The 22,184-nt window shown below is 37.1% G+C and overlaps 1 protein-coding gene across 1 annotated transcript; it reads left to right on the top strand.

Moving 5' to 3' along the window:
- Window positions 1-4,082: 4,082 nt before the first annotated feature.
- On the top strand, window positions 4,083-5,519 carry LOC129729120 (uncharacterized). Its single transcript, XM_055687603.1, has 4 exons — window positions 4,083-4,475; window positions 4,539-5,153; window positions 5,210-5,365; window positions 5,436-5,519. Exons 1-4 carry the CDS (start codon window positions 4,083-4,085, stop codon window positions 5,517-5,519), a joined length of 1,248 nt encoding a protein of 415 aa, XP_055543578.1.
- Window positions 5,520-22,184: the final 16,665 nt, after the last annotated feature.

Consider the following 22,184-nt stretch of genomic DNA (forward strand, 5'->3'; position numbering starts at 1 on the left):
AAAGTTTGTCGAAAGAATTGCGTTATTTATAAGAGTTCAACAGTTTCTAGTTGTATCCAACCGAACAGTGAGTGAAATAAAAACCCCTCTTGTAACAGCCAACCTAACAATTACCTCTTAACACTTAGAATTTACTGCCGAAACTATCAAATGCGTATAGGCTGATTTGCAACTATTTGCAACCTTCCGAGAAATTTGGATTCAAAATAAGACTATTTTCAACGAAAACTAGAGATATCTTGTCAACAAATAAAAATATTAAAGCAATATATTTTACAAAGATGCGAGGTTTAGCAAAATAAATATAACCTTGAAACATCTTGAATTATTTCAACGATTACAAAAAAAAAGTTATGAACAAAAAGCTAATTTTGAACTGTACTGAAGAAAGTAATATATTATATGGTATTTTGAAAATAAAAACAAAATAATTTTAATATTTAACTGTTAGAGCGATTGACCATAAAACCGAAAACGTCAAAAAAAAGGTCTTGTGTCATAGACTAAACTTGCTGCAGACACTGGGTACATAAAATCAATATTTCACCGTCAAATCAAAATCGTACACGACTCCACGAGCTTAGACCACTTGTGGACTGCTATAAAAAACACACCGTAGCAGTCCGATAGCCCACACGTCCTAGTATGTGATTCTTCGCCCATTTTCGGCTGTCGGTGTACGAAGCAAAACCGGGTAGATGAAGAAAGCATTTTCGTTTTCGAGGACAGTTTTTCAAGCACTCCTCCTAGTCGCGCAATTTTAGTCGAGTACTCCTTCTCGCTAGCAGGGATTCGCGTACTTTTTTTCAGTCGCTGACTAGCAATACAAAAGAGTTTTTGCGTGTCGGTGCATGCTCGCTGCTTCTCAGGTGAACGCATGAAGAAGACAGAGTATCTCGAAAGCATGTGGGCAAAAGATTTGAGAAGCGAAGCATATGTCTTGTTTTCAAGCAGAAAGGAGGGTAAAGGTTTTGCTTCTCGCCTGCTTTGCAACGCTGCTTTCTGCAGCGCCACAATATCGAACTTGTAGATCTTCAAGAACTAGGAAAGAATGCTGGTACTTCGCTAAAAAACAGGAAACTTGCAGCTCCATGATCCAATTTTCCAACTCAAAATCTAAAAAATCGCACATTCTAACTTAGCACAATTGGCAAGTTCTTTTTCTTTCTTTTTTTTTTGTACCGACCCCACTGTGACCAGTTTTTTTTATCTTTTGTCGCATTATCCGGACGTTTTTGCTGTTCGCACATTTCATTTTTTTACCCTTTAGCAGTGCTACTTATTGAGAAGTTACCTGCTCGGTGTTATGGTGCTTTTTGTCTTCTCCTTCAGACTTAGTAACCTACTGCCTTCTTCATCGATCTTATCATATCCTCCTGCAAGCTATCACTCTAACAGCGTACAACGTGCTACAGTCTATGATATTATCGAAGCTTCAGACCAGTAGTTATTAAATCTGGAGGGAAGTTTCGTGTGTAAGAGCCTGAGAATAAACCCATACTTAAAGTCCTTTGCCAACGAATGGCATGGTTCTACTAAAATTCGAACCTATCACCACTCGCGTGTCAAAGCGGACTCTGTAAATTTAAGGCTACGAAGCTCTGCTGCTTGTGCTTCTCACAGTTCCTGTATAATTATTAAAGGTTCGGGTTCCGGAGCACTAAACAGTGTAGCGAGAGGAATTTCATCATCATCATTAAGAAAACTGTTTTGGATTACACGTGTTTGCTTCCAAGACATTGTAATTGTGCTAGACAAACCGTCCTGCCAAGACTCAAAAAACCAAAACACTACATCTCACATTGTTATTTTTTTTCAGTGTGTTAGCTAAACATTCTGAGCTCGACATTATCAAAGTTTCTAACTATTCACGATAGATCAGTTTTATATCTTGAATTACTTGTGGTTTATAGTTTGAGCGATCTCGGTGGTAGGAAGAAAGCTTGTAATGTGCTCTTCAGTTATCCATCAGAACTTTTTCTGGTGGGAGATATATCTGAGCCAGAAACTCACGGATCTGAGGATAAAATTACTCTTGAAATCACTCACTTCTCTTGGAATCACTCACAGTTCTCCCAGATGCAAGCCAGTCGTCGTAGGTTCGAGTCTCGGCTCGGGAGAGACTGTTGGTGTCAGTAGGATCGTAACGCTAGCCCCGTAATTGTCCTGTACACTAAACAGTCGGCTGCGAAGTCTGTGTATAAATAAACAGAAGGTCAAGTTCTGAATCGGAATGCAGCATCAAGGCTGTGCTTTGCTTTGGAATCACTCACTAAAGAGTTCCCGATTCATCCAGGCGTTAGCAGATCTTCGATAATGTAGTGGAATCTTTAAAATTTTTAAGCACCTAGACCCTTTTTGATCTTCCAATAACATTAACGGCAATTTATTTTCTTCTTCTTACAGCAATGCATTCTTACAACTCTTTTCTTTTTTATAATCTGAAGCAATAATATTATATACGCGTGTCCGGTACAAAGTTAATAAAAAGCAACATAAACAAGCTCACCAGAATAAATAACGTCTCGCGTATGTACAATGTACAGATTGGTCGTGTTTGGAACAAGAATCCACTCTTTCCTTATGAAAAGATATGATTGTTTCCATACTTAGATTAAAGTTTAGCCATCAATTCACTTTTCATCTTCAGTCGATTCTGAGTCGATTCTTACTTGTACAGATAAAATTTGATTCGTCCCGTCATACCGTCTCTTGGTAGCATGTTACAGTGACATTTTGTTATCGTCTCTGTAGTAAATTTACCGGATAGTTCAACGAATAGGAATTATAAATTGCTTTGTGTTTGTGATTGTTCAACAGTTTGGTTCAGAACAAGTCAGAAAGAAAGTCATCGCATTCAAGTAAGTCAGAATGAAAGTCATCGCATTCATTGGCAAAATCAAAGGCTTGAGAGTGATTCGAAGGGCCGAATGTCATGTACTACTTCATTCGGTTTGACGGGCTGAGCTTTTTTCATATGTATGTGTTGTATGTATCCGTAGATATTCAAATGTGTGAATGTTTGATTCTGAATATTCAGTATAGTTGTGTTGGTCCAGAAGAAATTATCAACCTATATATTTTTCTAAGTATTTACTGTGCGAATCTGTTTGAACAAATGATAAAATTCGTATTTGGATGGCTAAATCTCACCACTAGATGGATTATTTCGTGTCTTCATAATATTTTTCATATACCTCAGAAACGTGATAAAATCGAAATATATTGCAAAATACATTTGAGAGTGATAAAAACATAACGTGAAAAAAAAACGAACCGTGATATAATAGTATTATGTTTCTACCTGTATTATATATTTAACCTTCCATTATTTTTGAAAATTGGACTTCTATACCTATTGTTTTTCAATAATGTATGCCTCTTACCGTTCTGTTATTCTTATTTTTAATAATTTTCATTTCATCTTGTAGCAAAGATCAATTAGTTCATATTTATGTCAAATATATTGTTATTCCGTCAGGCGTCCATTTAGTTTATTATTATTTTCGCTACGGTATATTTGTTATCCTATTCAAGCTAAAAATGTTCCAGGTTGCTCATACAAGAGAGGTTCATGATGCTTGATGAAATGTATAAATTTCTGGCACAACCAACTCTGTAGTAACATTACTTTTCGTGTAAGCATTGTTGTTAACTTTGGCAATGCTACAGCTTCGTTTCGCACATAGATTAGTTAAATCCTGCTCAAGTTTTTCTCAACTCATAACCAAAAGTGTTATTTTTTCTTCCACCTTTGAACAGATTGAGGAGTCAATCCCAAACTACCGCTCCTCTTGTGCACAGGTATTAACATATCGGAAATTGACATCCCCGTGAAACCTTTAACGCTAATTTTCATAGCCGGAAAACACTCTTCCAACTAATTACACCCCGCGAGTGTAATGCAGCAAAGCACCGATGTTTTGATACATATTGATTAATACCATAAATTTTACGCACTATCGATACGATGGCGAATGAATTATGGATTAGCCAGCCAGCGGTAGAAGAAAGGTCCGGTCTAGGGCACTAGAAAGGCGTTCATTATAATCGACCGTTTGTCGAAGCTGGCAGCACGCACAATGACGTTCATTTCCACGGTACGGCAACGGTTCCGCTCCTTAACTCGGTGTGACTCGATCTTCGATGTCGTCCTTATAAATCACGCCATACTGAAGCTGTTCGGATTAACAATCTACAGTGTACAGAAGCGATCGGATGGTTATAAGACTACCATCACACCAACAGATTTATTAGCTCTGTTGCGACTGCTGGTTATGGAAGGGTTCGTGTTTTACGTGTGTACCTTTACTATGGGAAGAATACAACCGACCGGATCTAACATAATGGACAACGCAATACGGTACAGCTTTCTATTGAGCTCGTTTCTAATTAGTGCACTATCTATTGGAAACTATCTCCGCTATGGACAAATTTGGAATGTTTGGGAAAAACTTGATCGGTTCGATCAGCGAGTAAGTGTAAATAGTGTTTTCACACCACCTCAGACAACAGTCTAGTAAAAATGAAAATTTCAGGCAATCGAAATGAACGCTCCAATTGATCACGGAAGCCACAAACGACAACTCCTACAGTCGATCGCTTTCATTTGGTTCAGTTGTATTCTGCTGGCGGTGCTAGGCAATGCGGCGCTTTCGGTTGACTACGGAACGTTGACCGTTCGGTTGGCGATTGTGTTCTCCTTTTTTTGCTTCAATATTCCCTTTGGTTTGATCAATAACAACATTTTCTTCACCTGCCAGTTGGTGTACCGCCGGTTGGAACACATCAACGAAGTTTTCGCAGTGCATTTTCTGCCGCCGAAGAAACTCGGCTTGATAATGCTGAACGAGCTGCCGGATATAAAAAATGAACACTGGGATAAAACTAGTCTCTTGCAGATGTTGGCCACACAGTGGGATGAAATGGGACAGGTAACCAGAATGATCAATTCCGCCTTTTGGGGTCAAATCGTTTACATTTCTACTACCAACATGATGGTGATGACGTTAAGTGAGTTTTCCTTCTACCGAACGTTGATCACTGAAGATAAACGGCAGCGTATGATGGCTGAAATATATCTACAGAATGGCTTGTTTTATGAAATTATGCTGGTCGCGGTCATCGGGACGTTTGATGCCATCAAGCGACAAGTATGACTGATGTATAAAGTAGGATTAGGTAGCAAAAAGTTTGATTGATATTTCAGGCAGAGAAGACAGCAGTTTTGGTTCACAAAGCAACACGAGAGGTGGAAAATCTCCGTCTCCAGGACGCTCTACAATATTTTTCTCAACAGATTAACTACAGACCGATTGTGGTGAGCTGTGGATATTTTGTGTGTGATTGGACTATGGGTATGATGGTAAGCTAAGGCTTGACTCGTATTTTCTTTTTGTAATGATTAATGCAGTTAATTTGTCCGTCCATCTCAGATCATCGGGACCGTCGCTTCATATGTGGTGATACTGGTTCAATTCGATGATACGCTAGGACTGGCAATGAAGAAACGACCGTGAATAATGAACAGAGTCCTGTTTCACGCTTTTATTCAAATGAAAAACTAAATATTGACAAAGAAGTAATAATGCTCAGTTTAACCCTGATTAACTATAAAAGGGAGAAAAAAGGAAAATGTGTCGTAAAAATAAATTATAACGATATTAGACTACGTACTATACTGTGTAAAACAAAACAACTGCTGAGACATTCAAAAATTCAATCAGCCAATACCAAATAATGAAAAAGATACCAAAGCAGTTCCACCATTACTGAAAAATTGTTCTTTTGATTTAGTGTAATATTTCAACTGTGCCAGAACTAATCGCTGGTGCTAGTATAGAGCAACGTCAGATGAAATCGTCCTGAAAATACTTAAACATTTTTTATTCTAATGAAACTTTATATATGTTTTCGAGTTAAAGACAACTAAGTTTTCTACGTGTGTTTGGGCTATTCTTACTAAGCCGTAAAAAGCTTGTAAAAAAATTATTTTGAAAGCTTTCACCAATTCCTAAAAATTGTCTTAGAGTTGTAAAAAGCAAAGCTTTGGTGCTATATTCCGATTCGGAACTTGACCTTCTGCTTTTTATACAAATACTTTGCAGCCGACTGTTTAGTGTATAGGACAATTGCGGGGCTAGCGCTACGATTCTATTGACACTAACAGTCTCTCCCGAGCCGAGACTCGAACCTACGACGACTGGCTTGTTAGGCCAGTATCGTACCTTGAGACCATCTGGGAAACTTCGAGTTGTATAAAATTTATTTCTCGAATAGCGAAAATATGCATTTGTTTTTCAATTTTGGAAAAAAATCATAGCTTCGAAAAAAAATAACGCGTTTAAAATAACTTTGTAAAAGTTTAGGAAAACTATAAATTTTAGAACTTTCCTTTTTGCTTTTCTCCTAGAAAGGTATAGCAATCACTTGCAAAACCGAAAGTATAAAAGTGCTCCAAAGGACCGAATGGCATATATCACTCGACTCAGATCGACGAGCTGAGCATTTTCTATATATATGTGTGTGTGTATGTGTGTGTGTATGTGCAGATTTTTATTCTCACTCACTTTTCTCAGAGATGGCTGGACCGATTTTCATGAAATTAATTGCAAATGAAAGGTCTTGTTGCCCCATAAGACCCTATTAAATTTTATTGTAATCGGATTTTTAGTTTAGAGGTTATGTTTAAAAATGTGAAAATCATGAAACATCAATATCTCAGAAACTACGCAACCGATTTGAACAAATTTGGTCTCAATAGAACGGGCTACCTAAAAAACCCCTAAACTTTTGAATTTCATAAAGATTGAACTTGTGGTTCAAAAGTTATGAAAAGAAACGTGTTCTGAAGAGTGTTTAATCTCACTCATGTTTCTCAGAGATGGCTGTACCGATTTTCATAAAATCAGTGTCAAATGGAAGGTCTAATTGCCCCATAAGACCCTATTGATTTGTTTTGCAATCGGACTATTACTTTGCCTGTTATGTTTGAAAATGTGAAATCCAGCTATGAAAAGGAACATATTCCGAAGACTAATTGAACTCACTCACTTTTCTCAGAGATGGCCGACCCGATTTCCACAAAATTAGTGTCAAATGAATGGTCTAGCTGCCTCAGAAGACCTCATTGAATTTTACTGTAATCGAACTGTAACTTCATTTGTAATGTGCCGACTTGTGAAAATCACGAAACTTCGTTATCTCAGAAACTACACAACCGATTTGATTATTATTATCAGATGAGCGGGCTAGTTAAGGGTTACCTGATGAATTATGATTGAACACGTGGTTCCAAAGTTTGGCTGCCCTACACGTTCCCATTTCATTTGGTTATAATCGAACTTAAGCAACCGTTATGTATTAAATTGTTAATAAAACAACGAAAGTCTATTATCTCAAAGATTACATGACTTATTTGAACATAACTAGTGTCATCGAACGAGTCATCTCTCAAACTTACAAATAACAAACGTCATAACAATTTGATATGTGGCTCAAAAGTTATGGAAAGAAGAAAAATTCAAAGACTATTTAAAACTATACCTGCTTTGATCGATATATGTGGCCTCAACATAATTTAAATGTGGTGTCGTACTATTTGAACGTTCAAAGTTCATTGATTCCTTGCGGTTTGTTTGTAGTCTGCAAATGCACGACGAGTCGGCCATAGGATATGATCAGAGTCAAATAACAAATCGTTTGAAATGATTGGTTTTATCGAAATGACAACATCCTCGTCTTTTGGCTTCTGTACATCGCCTAAATTCTGAATATATTCATATTGGGTGGTATTCTGTCATTATCAGCAGACTTTCTGGCATCAATCTGACACCGGAAATACCCATATTGAGAGGTATTTTTGGTTGTTTTCCAGAAACTAAAAGTGGTCGTCTTCAAATTCAAAATAGTGTCCAGGGTCAATGTTTGGTTTCTATGCATCATCACGTTTACGGAAATATCCATATTGAGTATTATTCGGTCATTTCCGACTGTTGCCTATAAGTTGCCATTTAGCAATTCAAAATGGTGCCTGAGGTCAATTGTTTGCTCCTTGCATCATTCTGGTTCCAGAGATACTCATATTGGATAGTATTTGTTTATTTTAGGCTGTTTTTCACAAACCGGTAGTCGCCATCTTGGATTTCAAAATGGTATTTAAGATACTGGTTAAAGAAAAACTCATATTGGGGATATTTGGTCACTTTGGACTGTTTTTCAGAAGCCGAAAGTCGTCATTTTGGACTTTAAAATTGCCTGTGAAATCAATTTCTGTCATTTGGGCGTAATTCTGGTTCCGAAAACATTCGTATTGAATGGTATTTGGCCATTTCCGGCTGTTTGCCAGACACCGGAAGTCACCATCTTAAAATTCAAGATTGTGTCTGTGATCAATTTTTAGCTTTTGTGCATCTTTCTGGTTCCAGAAATTCTAATATTTAATGGTAATCGTCCATTTCAGGCTGTTTTACAGAAACCGGAAGTTGCCATCTTACAATCCAAAATGTTGTCTGAGGTCGATTATGGAACATATTTGTTACCACTAAAAACATTCACCTGCCAATATGGTTCCATTTAGTTGATTAGTTTGCGAGATGCTCAGAAATTTGTGAAGAAACATGTACTTTCAGAAGAGGGAGGGGCGTCAAACCATTATGGACAGATTTGTTACCTCTAAAAACATTCACATACCAAATTTGGTTGTGTTTTCTTGATTGGTTCTTGAGCTGTGCGAAATTTGTGTTTCATTTTCATGGGATTCCTCTTATATAGAAGAGGGAGTCGGGTTTCAAACCATTATGTACATATTTGTTACCACTAAAACATTTACCTGCCAAATTTTGTTCCATTTGGTTGAGTAGTTCTCGAGATGTGCACAAATTTGTGTTTCATCCAACTATTATGGACATATTAGTTACCCCTTAAAACATCCACACGCCAAATTCGGTTTCATTTGCTTGGTTTGTTCTTGAGTTGTGCAGAAATTTATGTTTCATTTGTATGGGACCCCTCCCTTCCAGAAGAGGAGGGGTCTCAAACTATCATAGGAACCTTTATCGGCACCAAAAACCCCTACAAAAACCCCTATATGGATCAGACAGACAGACAGACTTGACTGCATTTTTATATGTAAAGATTATAACATCAATATTTTAGAACCTAAAGAGTGAATATACATTTATTGGATTGAAACGTTCATGTAAATCTGTTTTTACAAATAAAAAATTCAATGAGAAAGTCTGGGTCTGACCGCTAGGTGGATTAATTTAGGTTTTGTTGTAGGTACCAGTTAAAACCTTATTTTTACTAACAATATAAATAAACTTTGATTTGTGCAGCAAAGGTACTTTAACTCATAGCTCTGCATTTTTTGTAAATTTTGAAACGGCATTTTGTGGGTTGAAAATTTACAGTATTTGTCATATTCGCTATCAAAATCTCAGAAATGCAAAAAAATTAGTTTTGTCTGTGTTGCACGAAACCAAACATATTAATATTAATATCTTTACCCAACTCTAATGTAATAGCTATTTGAAAATAATGTGCCCCTGAAAAGATTCAAAATGGTAACCGGGTAAATGTAAGACTTCCCTAGTAACAATATTGGTTTTATCATAGTTTTATAGCGTATAATACAGCCTTAACACAGCTATAAAACTTTAATAGAACCAGTTTTGTTAGTTGGGTTATGAATTTCACCGGGATGATGTGGCAATACTCGAACTGGTATTTTGTTATCTTTAGCCATTTTCAACTGTCCGCAGCCGCTACTGCTGCTGCTTAGTCAGAACCATCTTAGTGGTTATACACTAGTAAAATGATTGGTTTGAGAAGAAGCAAGGTCTGATTTAGTCCGGATAGTACATACAGGAGAATATAATGCTGACTGAATAGCAGCGAAGGTGCGGTACGGTGAGACGGAAAGTGTGGTGGAAGGAATTACTTCGGCAGGGGCTGGGTTGAGTGAGAGTTAAAGAGTATGTATTTACTCTCTTTTTTGACAAAAATATCACAATCATCAGCCAAATGAATAGATTGGATTTGTTCGTTTGGTGCACATTGTACGAATAACTTCATTTACCGAGTTGTGCACATTGGGAACCAGGTGTTGTGGTTTACATCATAAGAACTTCCAATAGACTGTACCAACACCGATTCTTATTTACTCGTCGACGACGATGTCAACACATCTTAGGCATGATTTATATGTATTCACAATCGCTCGAAGTGACATTCTATGAAAACTTAGTAAGAATGAATATTTTTTCCGATTTTGCTGAAAAATTTCACAGTTGTTTCTTTTTGATAAGGAGGTCATTTCATAAGAAATGTTGTTCTTGTTGAATCACGGTCAAAAGTACCTATTCAAAAATGTGACTGATGAGTAAAATGTTCTATATCAGAAAAACGGTTTGTTTGATTGAAATAGTGTCTTCAGCAAATTTGTTTGCCGTACCAAATATCTCAAAAAAATTTTTTTCATATACAATTTTTTAACCATTGTAGATAACAATGTTTACTACAATCCGTCAAAATCTGGTGATGATAAAATGAGAAAAATATTACAAGGTATACAGTCCTAGAGGTTGTATCAAATGGTGACGTAGGACTAAATGTATATATTATATGCTGCAATAAACTGTTCATAGGCAACACTACCGTTCATATTTGATGGTCGTTATTGTAAAACTAACAATGCTTGAATGCATGAAAATTTGGTACTAGTAGTATTTGCGAAAATTCTCATAATTCTTATCTTCTAGCATCTATAGTTCTGAAAAGAACCGATTTCATAATCTTCAGTTAGAAATTCGTGCTACAGAACGCTGACGATGGCACCATCGGTAGCATTGAATATTTTGCTTGACCGCGCGTAATAAAGTTTGCTCTCAACTGTGCCCTTCAGTAGCTGTGCTAGCTAAATATTCTGCAGCGTACGATGGTAACTGTTGCTGCCGTATACAAAATAACAAACAATTATTACACATTTTATCTATCCACCGACATTTAAATGACTAAGATGCATAAAGTCGTCCGCTTGCTGTTATCGTTTGAATAATGACGCAACATTTGCCAGTTTCATTTTCAAGTTCACAAAATGTAATCTAATATAGAAAACAAAGACGTAGTCCTACGTAAAAAAAATCTATTTAAACTACACATAACATTTTATCTAAATATTTATTTTTGTTTGATAAAGTCGAATTTACAACCGTTTTGAATTAAGTGTAATAAATGAACGAGAAATTATCAACTTTTCAATTAAGTATTAAATTTATGCTCGAAAAGACAAATTTTTATTTCTATCGGATATGTTGCTAATAGCATAGTAGGAATACGGCATTTTTCTGATAACACAATGGAAAACTGTTTTCACACTGAACATTTGACGTCCCACATTTTTTTATTGCCAGCATCCCAAAACGTTTGCGTCACCAAAATACGGCAGCTTTTTATTGGAAAAAGTGCCGCGGCACCTGCCCGCTAAACCGCTGGCTTACACTACCGTTGCAGCAGGCGCTTCCATTACAGCTGCCCGCACAAGGGAAAATTTTAATAGAAGAATAACGTTACACCTGCCGATGACGCTGCCGCTGCTGCTTAGTGAGGATCTTCCTAGTAGTCATCGAATAGTAAAATGATAGATTTAAGCAGAAGCAGGCTCTTATATAGCACAAATAGTTAAAGAGGTTGTTAATAGGACACGACCACAAGGTCAACGAAGAATTACGCCTCCTGTCTTATCTCAATATAGTTTTTTGCAATAGGTTTGAAAATACACTCGATTGGGGTTAATCAATTGAATGGTGTGAACCGGCATATTTTTCCGTATATTTTATATTGTATGTTGTTTTTGCTTTAAAAATGAACGAAAACCATTGGAAACTGACTGAGTTTAATTTGTGCGTGTTATTTTACGTCAGAAGCGTACTAATCGATGTGCTTGAGTTGACTCTGTTGAAAGAAAAATGAAAAAATGAAAAGCAATTGTATTAATTAATTTATAAATGCTCCATGATCGCGGATATCGGCTCTGACATAATTAATCTCATTTTAGTCTGGTTTAAAGCTCTCTTCTGGGCCCCGCCTTAATTTCAAGTTCCCACAGTTTGTCCCAGTTTCGTAATATGGATGCACGAAAAATTATTTCTTGTGCTCATTCTGTCGAGCCAGTGGAAGAGCTGAATGACTCCTCAGGTTAAAGGCTCTCTAATAAAAATCAAATTAAATCAAATCTTTCGAGCCGGACCGATAGAGCTCTTATGGAGGCAACAAACTAACATATATCTTGTCGTGTTGAGGCTTGAAAGGAGACCATGTTCCCGACCCCGTTTCGAATGGAAGCAGCCAATGGTAGACATGAGTATGAAGGTCGAAATTCTGCTGTGACTATAACCGTCTTCTTCAAGACGTTACATCCTTGTTAATGAAGTGTTGTGAATTTTCCAAAACAGACTAAGCATCGTGAGCAGAACGTGCCGAACTTTTCTGTTTGAAATCGGATTTGTTTCGTATATACCGCCGGTTATGCACAATATCAACGAATCTTAATAAACATATTGCTGTGCATTTGCAGCAGCATCAAAATACAGTTGTAGTATAATAATAACCATTCTTTATCCATTCTTTATCATATATTAGCCTTGAAAAAGGCCGATAACTGCAATTGCAGTTTTTATTCAATTATCGCATAAATGCGTCATGGTCAGATCGCGTGCGATATCCGCTCTGACATAATAAATTTTTCGACGTTGGAGAATGATATAACTAGAAATAGCGGCGTGACTTCTTTATTTCCAGTCATATGATTCTCACACGTTCGAAAATATATTGGCTTCTATACATGATTTGTTGATGTATTTTAAATTTCCCCGAGGTTGAACACATTTCAATTGTCGATGTTTTTACGACGCCATTTTGTTTGGAAGTCAAATTTCAAAATTCTAAGAGTTTGTCCACATATTAGTATTTTTTACCCATTTTTTTAAAAAAAGATCTTAAATCGGACATAAACTGAGTTTAAAACGGTGATTCTACGAAAATAGTTTTGGCATGGTTTTAGTAAATTTCACGAAGCGAAATATTATCGAGTATATATGAGCATAAATGGTAGTGCACTAATTCAGGTCGGACTCGTTTATCCGGTGACTCGATTATCCGGAAACTCGATTATCCGGTATTTTTTTTTTTTTTTGGTGTCCGTTTTTAAATTTTATTCCGAAATTTTACCTTCCCTTCTGGCATATTTGTTACCATTTAAGTCACTTCCGGCATGTTTGGGACATGTTCGAATTAAGCGAAAATAATCAATGTCCAATTTATTTTTTTTTGCTTCTAAGATTTTACTCCGTTTCGCCTCAGAAATAACTTGTGGTTTCGCCACGGCATCATACAAGTAAAATGAAGAAAAGAAATATCTATTCTATGTTCGTTAATCGCAAAATTTCAGTTTTATTTTGAGTGATTCGATTATAGATTTCGAGTGATTCGAAAAATCGATTATCCGGAATGAAAAAATTTTTGATGTAACGGATAATCGAGTCTGACCTGTATCTAAGAGTGATAGGTTAAATCCGTCTCATATTGAGTGAAAAAGTCTCAGGAATCGATTGGTAGGTGTCTGTTCCACGTAAAATGGCAACAACATGCAATTTTGCCCCAGTTTCCCTACAATACTAAAAATTGTATATCTAGACATTAGATTAACTTATTCGAAATCTGTTTACTGTAATATCAATTATGTAAGCGATACTCAAAGATACAATAACAATTTGGCTTCACATTATGCTCCCCATTAATTTCCTTCAAAATAAACTGATACATAATTTATTTATAGACATATTGCTTTTGAAGCTCTAGTTCATTAAGCAGACGATGTGTGCAGCAGGGGAAGCGAAAAATAAGCGAACTGGGAATATGATACAGATTTGGAAAAATATACCGCATCCCGACGGGACTTGAACCAGCAATCTCCCTGTCTCCGGCATGGTGTTTTGACCAATTTAACTACGGGGGACGGTGGTATTGTTACACAATCTATTTGCGTATCACATTCCACTGCCGACTTATTCTATTGCTAATCCCTAACTACACACACTGCTGTGCAAGCGTTATTTATACGACTGAAAGGAATGTCTCATCACAAACAGAAGAGTCAGCTGATGCTGATAATTCTTATAGACCTGTGTGATCGAGATCAAAGTCAGTCTGAGTCGTGCTTGCAAGCGCGATACAACAACGGAAGGTGCTCCGCGCTTTGAAGCTCCAATTGAATGAAAACAAGACTTTTTGACGAAAATTGTACTTCTTTTAAAAAAAAGCGGTGGTCTCGCAGGGCGAGGGGTGGACCGATCAGCATCAAAAATTGGGATTTTTGCATGATGACCTTAAATCTACCATTCCACGAAATTTGAGCCAAATCTGAGGAGGTCGATGACGCGTTTGTGTCTTATTTTGTACACTCGAGATGGAATGACCCATACACGATTGTCTAGGGCTCATCGTTGGCTATGTGAGAACATAAGGTATCGAAACTATTTTCGCAGTGCGAACAGTGAATCCATACCTGCCGCAAAATATGTTTGAACTCTAAATCTGATCGCTATATCTATTTATTTTATACTAAGATATCTTTGTTTATGGATATAAAATTGGCAATATTAGTTTTTACAATCAGCGTTGCAAGGCGAGCGAGAAGTAAAACCTTTCTCCTCTTTTCTGCTCGAAAACAAGACATATGCTACGCTTCTCAAGTCTTTTGCACACACGCTTTCGAGATACTCTTTCTTCTTCATACATTCCCCTGAGGAGCAGCAAACACGCACCGACACGCAAAAACTCTTTTGTACTGCTACTCAGCGACTGTAAAAGATTACGCGAGTTTTTGAATTTTTTTTTGTCCGCAACTATCGTAATGCATTTTGAAACAATTGTACTCGGCCGGTTATGCTCGCTAGTAAAAGAGCAAGCGCGCGTGTGTGCATATGAATATAAAGAAATAGCGATAAAGAACGAGAAATAGCTTGAATAGAGAATGCTCCAGTGTGTGATATCGGCAGCTACGAGAACCTTACTTGAGGTGTTGCATGCTGTTTATGAGTGAGGCCAACAGCACTGTTTGCAATCCAATAGGCATGGAAAAGTATTTCATGTGTCATAAACTCTAATAAATACACGATCCGTTGCATTTTACAAGAAAGTTCCCTTTCTGTTCTGACAACAAAAGGTAAGCTAAAATATGTTGAGTTCATCAGTGAAATAAAAACACTAAAACATATGACCTAACGAAGCTATCAGATACCCCGTATTAATGCTAAATTCTGCAACGCAGTTGATTTTATTGATATTTCTCCCTTCGTTTCTATGGTGTATTCGACTACGGAATGGCCAATTATCACTTAATGTGGGTATTTTCTAAACCGGGGTGATGCACACAGGACAGAAATTGACCCCAAGTGTTCTTTTTAAATCCAATATGGCGACTTTTGAATTATAAAAATATAGCCTACATTGCCTAAATATCATAAAATAAAAGGTATTTTCGGCATCAACTTCAGACGCCATTTTAAAAAACCCTCTTGACTTGCATTTGCTGAAAAACAGTCTAATGTGGCGTTATACTGACTAATATGGGTTTTTCCAGAAATGAAATGATGCCTATACGCCGAAAATTTTTCCCTGACTCCAGCTAGAGTCCAAGTAACAATAAAAAAAAATGTCAACCTGGATGAAACTCGTGAACCAGGCATCTATTCCAGACGTCGTTTAGAATTTCAAGATTTCGAGTCTCGGTATTGGATAAAGACATATTGGAGGAGAAAAAAATACATTATTTGATTTACAGCCTGATTTTATTGGGATTTTTTTCACATTTTTCTTTAACGACTGATCCGATCTGTGGGTTTCACGGTTTATTTAAAAAAATATTTCCATGTCTGAATACGTTTTGAAAAGTCAATGGAAAAAAAGTTTCATTTCAAAGTGAAGCCGTTAGTAGTTTCTACCTAACATATAAATGAAATTTTATTCCAATTGATAACATTCGAGACTTGAATAAAAAAAATCCCCAGCGTTTCAAGATTGAAATGATTTATGATATTCTGTTTAGGGTAATCTTAAAGCTTTTAGACCTGCTTTTCGTCCGATTTTTTCGCTTTTCGTCTGTGTTTTCTGGTCTCTTGTTTTTTTTTTGTTTCCTCTGTGTTGGTCTCTCTTTAATAATACTCAAACTACAAATACTCAAACTACTAATCGATATACAAGAAAGTTATCACAAATATAGCTTTTTGTATGAATGCATAACCTACCTTCTATGAAATAAAGTCCTTTACAAGAAAAAAAGCTGCCCTTAAAGAATAAACAAACCCTTAAAGTTCACTCTTTATCATTCCCACTGCTAAGCTTTTCTTACACAAAAAGCAAATAATTAATTTTCTCGTAATAGTCCTTCGGTAAAGTATGCAATCATGCCTTTATGAGAAAACATCAAAATGAGTAAAATTTGTTCGCCTTGGGGAAGGACGAACGATATCAATGCTTTTCCAAGCCTTTTGTGCTGGAACTTTAAATGTTATTATTTTAACATTACCAAGCACTAGAAATAAAGCATTTCATCAAAGCGGAAAATCTGAATAGCTATATTCTGTGAAAGCCTACATCAGGAATGCCGATTCAGGATCAAATCGAATGCAGAAGTACTGCCGCTTAGTCTATTTCTTTCGTACCCGTCTATTTCCGACTCACCTACTGGCAAGGTCGACCTTATTTCAAAACATCTTCTCAATGAAAATCCTTCCTTGTATGGAATAACATGTTTGTCTCGCTGGCAGTCAAGCTAAAACAGTTGGCACTCAATTTTCTTGTTATTAAGGAACGTTATCAAATCATCACCAGAAACCGCATAATTATTATCAACCAATATAATCTCGCAACACATTTTCCGGACTAACGATGTGCCTCGGAGGGATGCTGGCATGATAGTGTCCTTCGGGGATATCCCCAGAAGCTCGAAAGAAACCGCAAACTAACCGCCATCTTCACGCACTGATTATAACCAACGCGACTGTTGTGCGTCTGTGTGTGTGTATGAAATTATGATTAAGTTTTCGCATGCTGCTGAAAATCAACAGTTTTGCAGCCGAAATCACGTTTCTGTACTTGGTAGTTATCATCGTCGTTATCAACCCGTTAACAGTGGGTGTTCCGTAATGGGTGGCATTAGAAAGTTTGCCCTTGCGAAACTGATAGTCGACTATTGTTAATTAACAACCAAAATGATCATTGTAGAAATTTCTGATTGAAGGTTTTTAGAACAAAGAAAAAATATTTCCTTGCTGCAACTGAAAAATTCGTATAACATTACAACCAGTCCCAGCGGGGTTAATTGCTTACTTCATGCGGATTGCTTCCCAAACATAACCTACTTCTAACATGCGCTCAAACTCACACTGGAAGGAGGAAAATTTGCATACTGTGCTCACTCTGCTGTAAATGACATGAATCCGTTCGTGCATCGCTGCTGCTCGACAAGGTGCACACACATAAAGCAAACCAATTTTATTGCGTTAATATCCGGTTGCAATTTAAATCCGGAGACGGGTGATATTTACCGTCTATAAAGTCTACACAAGCTTCCTCAACCCCTGCTCCTCCTGGATGCTGTAACGGCGAGAAAGGATCTGAGCGTGAAGACGATAACAGGACTGTGGAGCTTTGGCTGAATTCTGCTCAGCACTGGAGAGGTAAATCTGGTGGCAGAAAAACGAGACAAGAGCTGGTAGACCGTCTTACCCAATTTTAGCTGGCGACGACGAAAACAGCGGCTGCGGAAGATTGTTTGTCAAGACCAGTAAACAGCGCAAACAGATATACGTACGACATTAAGATTTAGAATGTAAATTAGCCCAATAAAGTAAAGCCGTGTTTCTCTTCATCTATGCTGGTGTCATTAGTGTTGCCTGTGTCAATTGGAGCCTCCAGTTTACTGTGTGGAAGGTGATTTATTTGTTCGTGTTCGCAAGTTGTTCCATTGGATTCCCAGCTGCCTACAGCGGAAACTGGGCTTAATATGTGTCTCCGTCTCATATGTATATCCTGCCTTGGCTTGACGTTCTACAAACCTGCAATAAACGGGTTGATAAGTGGAGCATTCCAAATCACCCTCCCACCACCACCGCAGCACACACGCACAAGAGGAACAAATTTCACTGGTTACAGAATTATTCCGAATGAAGAAGCATCGTCGTGTAAGCCGTCAAACACCTCCAGCGAACGCAGCCAGGTTGAGCGTAACGATTCGCGTCGTTGAATTCAATTAATGCAATTTGTGTGCTGCAGCTGCTGCAATTGCCGCAGTAACCACCCTTTTGGCGTTTTCCGGGAAAGCCATCGGGCGCATATTACTTCATTTTGATTAAAGTATGTTTAGGTATTACGTTTAGGTATTACGTATTTTATATCAATGAGTGATTGGTACTGCAACTTAGTAAGTAGTAAGATTAACTTTTTTGACATTTCAAGTGTGAAGTAGGATTAAATGATGTTGTGATTTATCTCGCAAATTTGTTGGCTATTAAAAAATGTTGTGTGGAAATTGTTCGCTAACTGTACAAGTTAGTCGACAAGAGCGAAAAAATTGTCCTAAAAAGTTTATTGCTTTTCAACTATACCTGTGAAATTAGGTGTCACTAGCCAAGAGAGAAATGCGTTAAAAGGCTGCAGAGAAATTGCTTGCCGGTTTCGATGCTTTTTCGTTTGCTTACGGTAATACTTCTATTAATTCTTTGAAGATGTTACAAACTTAAGACTTGGATTTTTTACTTTTTTCACTCCAATTGAACGGGATTAGAACCCACAATCTTCCTGTTTCAGGCATGGTGTTCTACAATATTAAAATACCGGGAAGATATATTCTTCCAAGCTCAATATCATTTCAACCTCTATTGTGCCCGTTCCTAATGCAACTCGATCAACACTATGCACTTCCTAAAAACGGACAATCGTCTCAAGTCTAGATAAACATTTCAAAAGGTCCTATCTGCTTTTATCATTTTTCCGGAGCATCTTTTCATTTTGGTAATGGTTCAGTTTAGTAACTTTCCCAAGCGTGGTTTTCGTTCAGAAGGCTAGAGTGATTCCTCCACTATCAACTCGTGCAAATAACGTGGCATAAAAGGTGTTTAGGAAGTTGTGGTGATTGAATGAAAGTGATCGATCAAAAAATCGATGAAAGCAGATAGGACCTTTTGAAATGTTTCTCTAGAAGTGACCAAATTTGATCTGACTGAATTTTGCACAGATATTTCTATGGGCTAGAGATGTCATTTTGAGCTACCATTTTTTTTTCAATCACGACTCATTTTCGGGAAGGGCATAGGTGGCATGCTTAAACTAGATAACACTCATAGGAGGATACTTTTGCGTATTACAAACTGTTACATAGGAGAGAGGGGAAATAGTATCAGCGTTATGTACCCGAAAATGCCTGCCAAATTGCTATTGCCTCTAACATCGACTTATTTTTGAAAACTGAGCGGATATCTCTGTGTGTTATAAACTCACTACATTTTTTCAGCAGCCGCTAATCTTGCTATAATCATAGCTGGATGACACATTCGATTAATGGGATATTGAGAACATAATCGACGCAGAATATCCATCTGCAATGAATGATTTCAAAAATAAACATAAAAACAATCAAGTATTTTTCGTAAAAATGGAATGGAGCTGTCGAAGAATAAAAAGAAAGTGGTCTCGTCTTAAGTGTCTGGCAATTTGGACTGATGAATACTCCGATATATACCATGAAGAAAACAAAGCGGTGGACAACTTGTTTCCGGTAATCAGAATTCACGAACATATGGAACCAACATTTCATGGTTCATATAATTAAACGTTTTTTTGATCGTTAGATAGTTTTGGTTGGAACAAATCAATTACTTTTTAATGAAGAAATGAACTCGCTAACATAAGTTACAAAAGATGTGGGGAGAGGTCTTTTACAGCGTTCTCTAATGGGGAAGTAGATGGTGGCGCTACGTTTTGTTACATAGGGGAGGTGGGGGTCACAAAATTGTTTTTTGCGTTAAGTAATGTATGGATACCGCCTTACGTGAAAATTGTATTGGTGATTACAAATATTCTTGAATCCACACCGATTTGTTCAATCGGGGTGACATATTCGACAAGATATACACCAACCATACCACCACAAAGAGTAAATGATATTCACTGCATTAGAAATATCAAGAAACACAATATCTCAGAAACCCCCTTTTGAAAAATCTTAATTATCTTTTTATCTTCAAAAACATTTTTTTTAAATTTTTTTACAGGGTATGTTTTTTCTGGTGGACGAAATAATTATCTTCAACTCTGCTGAAGACACAATACCGAGCAAACGAAACGTTCTGGTTCTTAAACTATTTTTATTATTATTATTATTATTATTATTATTATTATTATTCAGTAAATTTGAATTTATATGTCAGCACAAAGTTTTTTATATATCAGTTAGTTGCCAACCTATTTTCTTCATTCTCACAGTAATCCATTGGAAAATTAGTTATGCGTCCACCAAAAAGTGAAAAATTGGAATATGTAGAATCTTTTTAAACGAAACGAATTTCGATCAATCAGAGTTTAAAGCAAAAGTCAACATCGAACTAAACTGAGCAATCAATCTCAACCTTTTTTCCCTAGCCTTGTCAACACCAAAGTACTTGACTTTCTAAACCGGAAGTATAACCTTTAGCAGTCACATATGAAAGCTGGCATGCACAAATTTAGCATTAGGTGTCTATTCGATCACTGTTTAAGATTTAGGTACTAGAAACTGGATCGGCCAGCAGCAAGCAATGCTGCGGCAAGTCGCACCGCAGCAGGCGGTTATTTCAAATATAGTAAGATTGTATGTTGAAACACCAGATTTTGGATTTCCCATCTGTGTAAAAAGCACTGTCATACAGGCATATCTGTAGCACTACTGAATTAGCCCGGACCTGTAAGAGTTTCTGTCCGGATCTGACGTGTTCGCTTTTAGATGTTTGGGTACTACTACAAGTTAGTTACGTGTTTGCTGATAACGTGTGTTTTTTGTGATGCGTGTTGTTTTTTTACTTGCAGTGTGTGAAGAGCTAAAAATAAACTTGAATCATCTCGTGTCATCAACAAATGGAAACCGTCAATGATAATTGATTAAACAAAATTGCCGAGTGCCATTATTGTAACAACACCAATGGCACTTTTAAGCGCCTAAAAATTATTCAATTGAAGTAGTTGTTATTTTTCTGTCACTAGTAGGTATCGAAGACAAGTAAGATATAATCGGCGCGGAATGTCGTGTCCCTGCGTGTCTGCGTCGGTAGCAGGATAAATAAATATCGTAAATAATCTAATGATTACTCGATATATACTTCTCAAAGAACCGATAGCAATAGGCAAATATTTGTATGTACTTGGATGCTACGAGTGGTGGATAATTTTCTTCCACGTTGGTCGCATAGAATCGCGATGTTTGACAAGAAAAATACTAAATGTTCGTTTTCGTAACGAGTCAGCTTCACGCGCAATATCGTTCGATTCCATCACTTACCGCGAAGACATATTGCAACAAAACTTCCTTTTCGCCACAGTCGTGGAGATGCTGAGGTGATCTTGATCTAGGTCTAACCTTTCAGCTGAAGATTGCTCGTGTGTTGTTTTCTATATGTGTCGCAAATCGGAGTAGGTTTGGTTTAGTCGAAAAATACCGCTATTAATTCAAAACACTGAGCAATGGATACCTTTCAATAAACCGTGTCTGTCTAAGTGCGTTTCCGGAAGCCATTCGGAATTAGCAATAAAAATTATTTAAATTCATGGATGTTTCGGGTGACGGATGGTTTTCTCACGCACAGCTAGCGAAAAACTCCATCACATACCACGATGATACAACTCTTCCTTTCCATCGCAGTCGTGGAGATGCAGTGGTAGACTCAGTCTCCGACAACAACAATACTTCCTTCCTTTTCCTAACGATCGTAAGGACGTGGCTCAATCCATACGAAGCGGTAGCTACTATCTTGAACTTTCTTTGAGACATTAAACCTATCAAACAAACCGTTCTGGCTTATATTTTTCTTCCTTATAATTTTTAAATTTCAACTCTCTCGATCATTTTGCTCAGTAGATTTCAATCAAACTAC

This window comes from Wyeomyia smithii, chromosome 3, assembly GCF_029784165.1.
Source record: "Wyeomyia smithii strain HCP4-BCI-WySm-NY-G18 chromosome 3, ASM2978416v1, whole genome shotgun sequence".
NCBI classification, from domain to species: Eukaryota; Metazoa; Arthropoda; class Insecta; order Diptera; family Culicidae; genus Wyeomyia; species Wyeomyia smithii.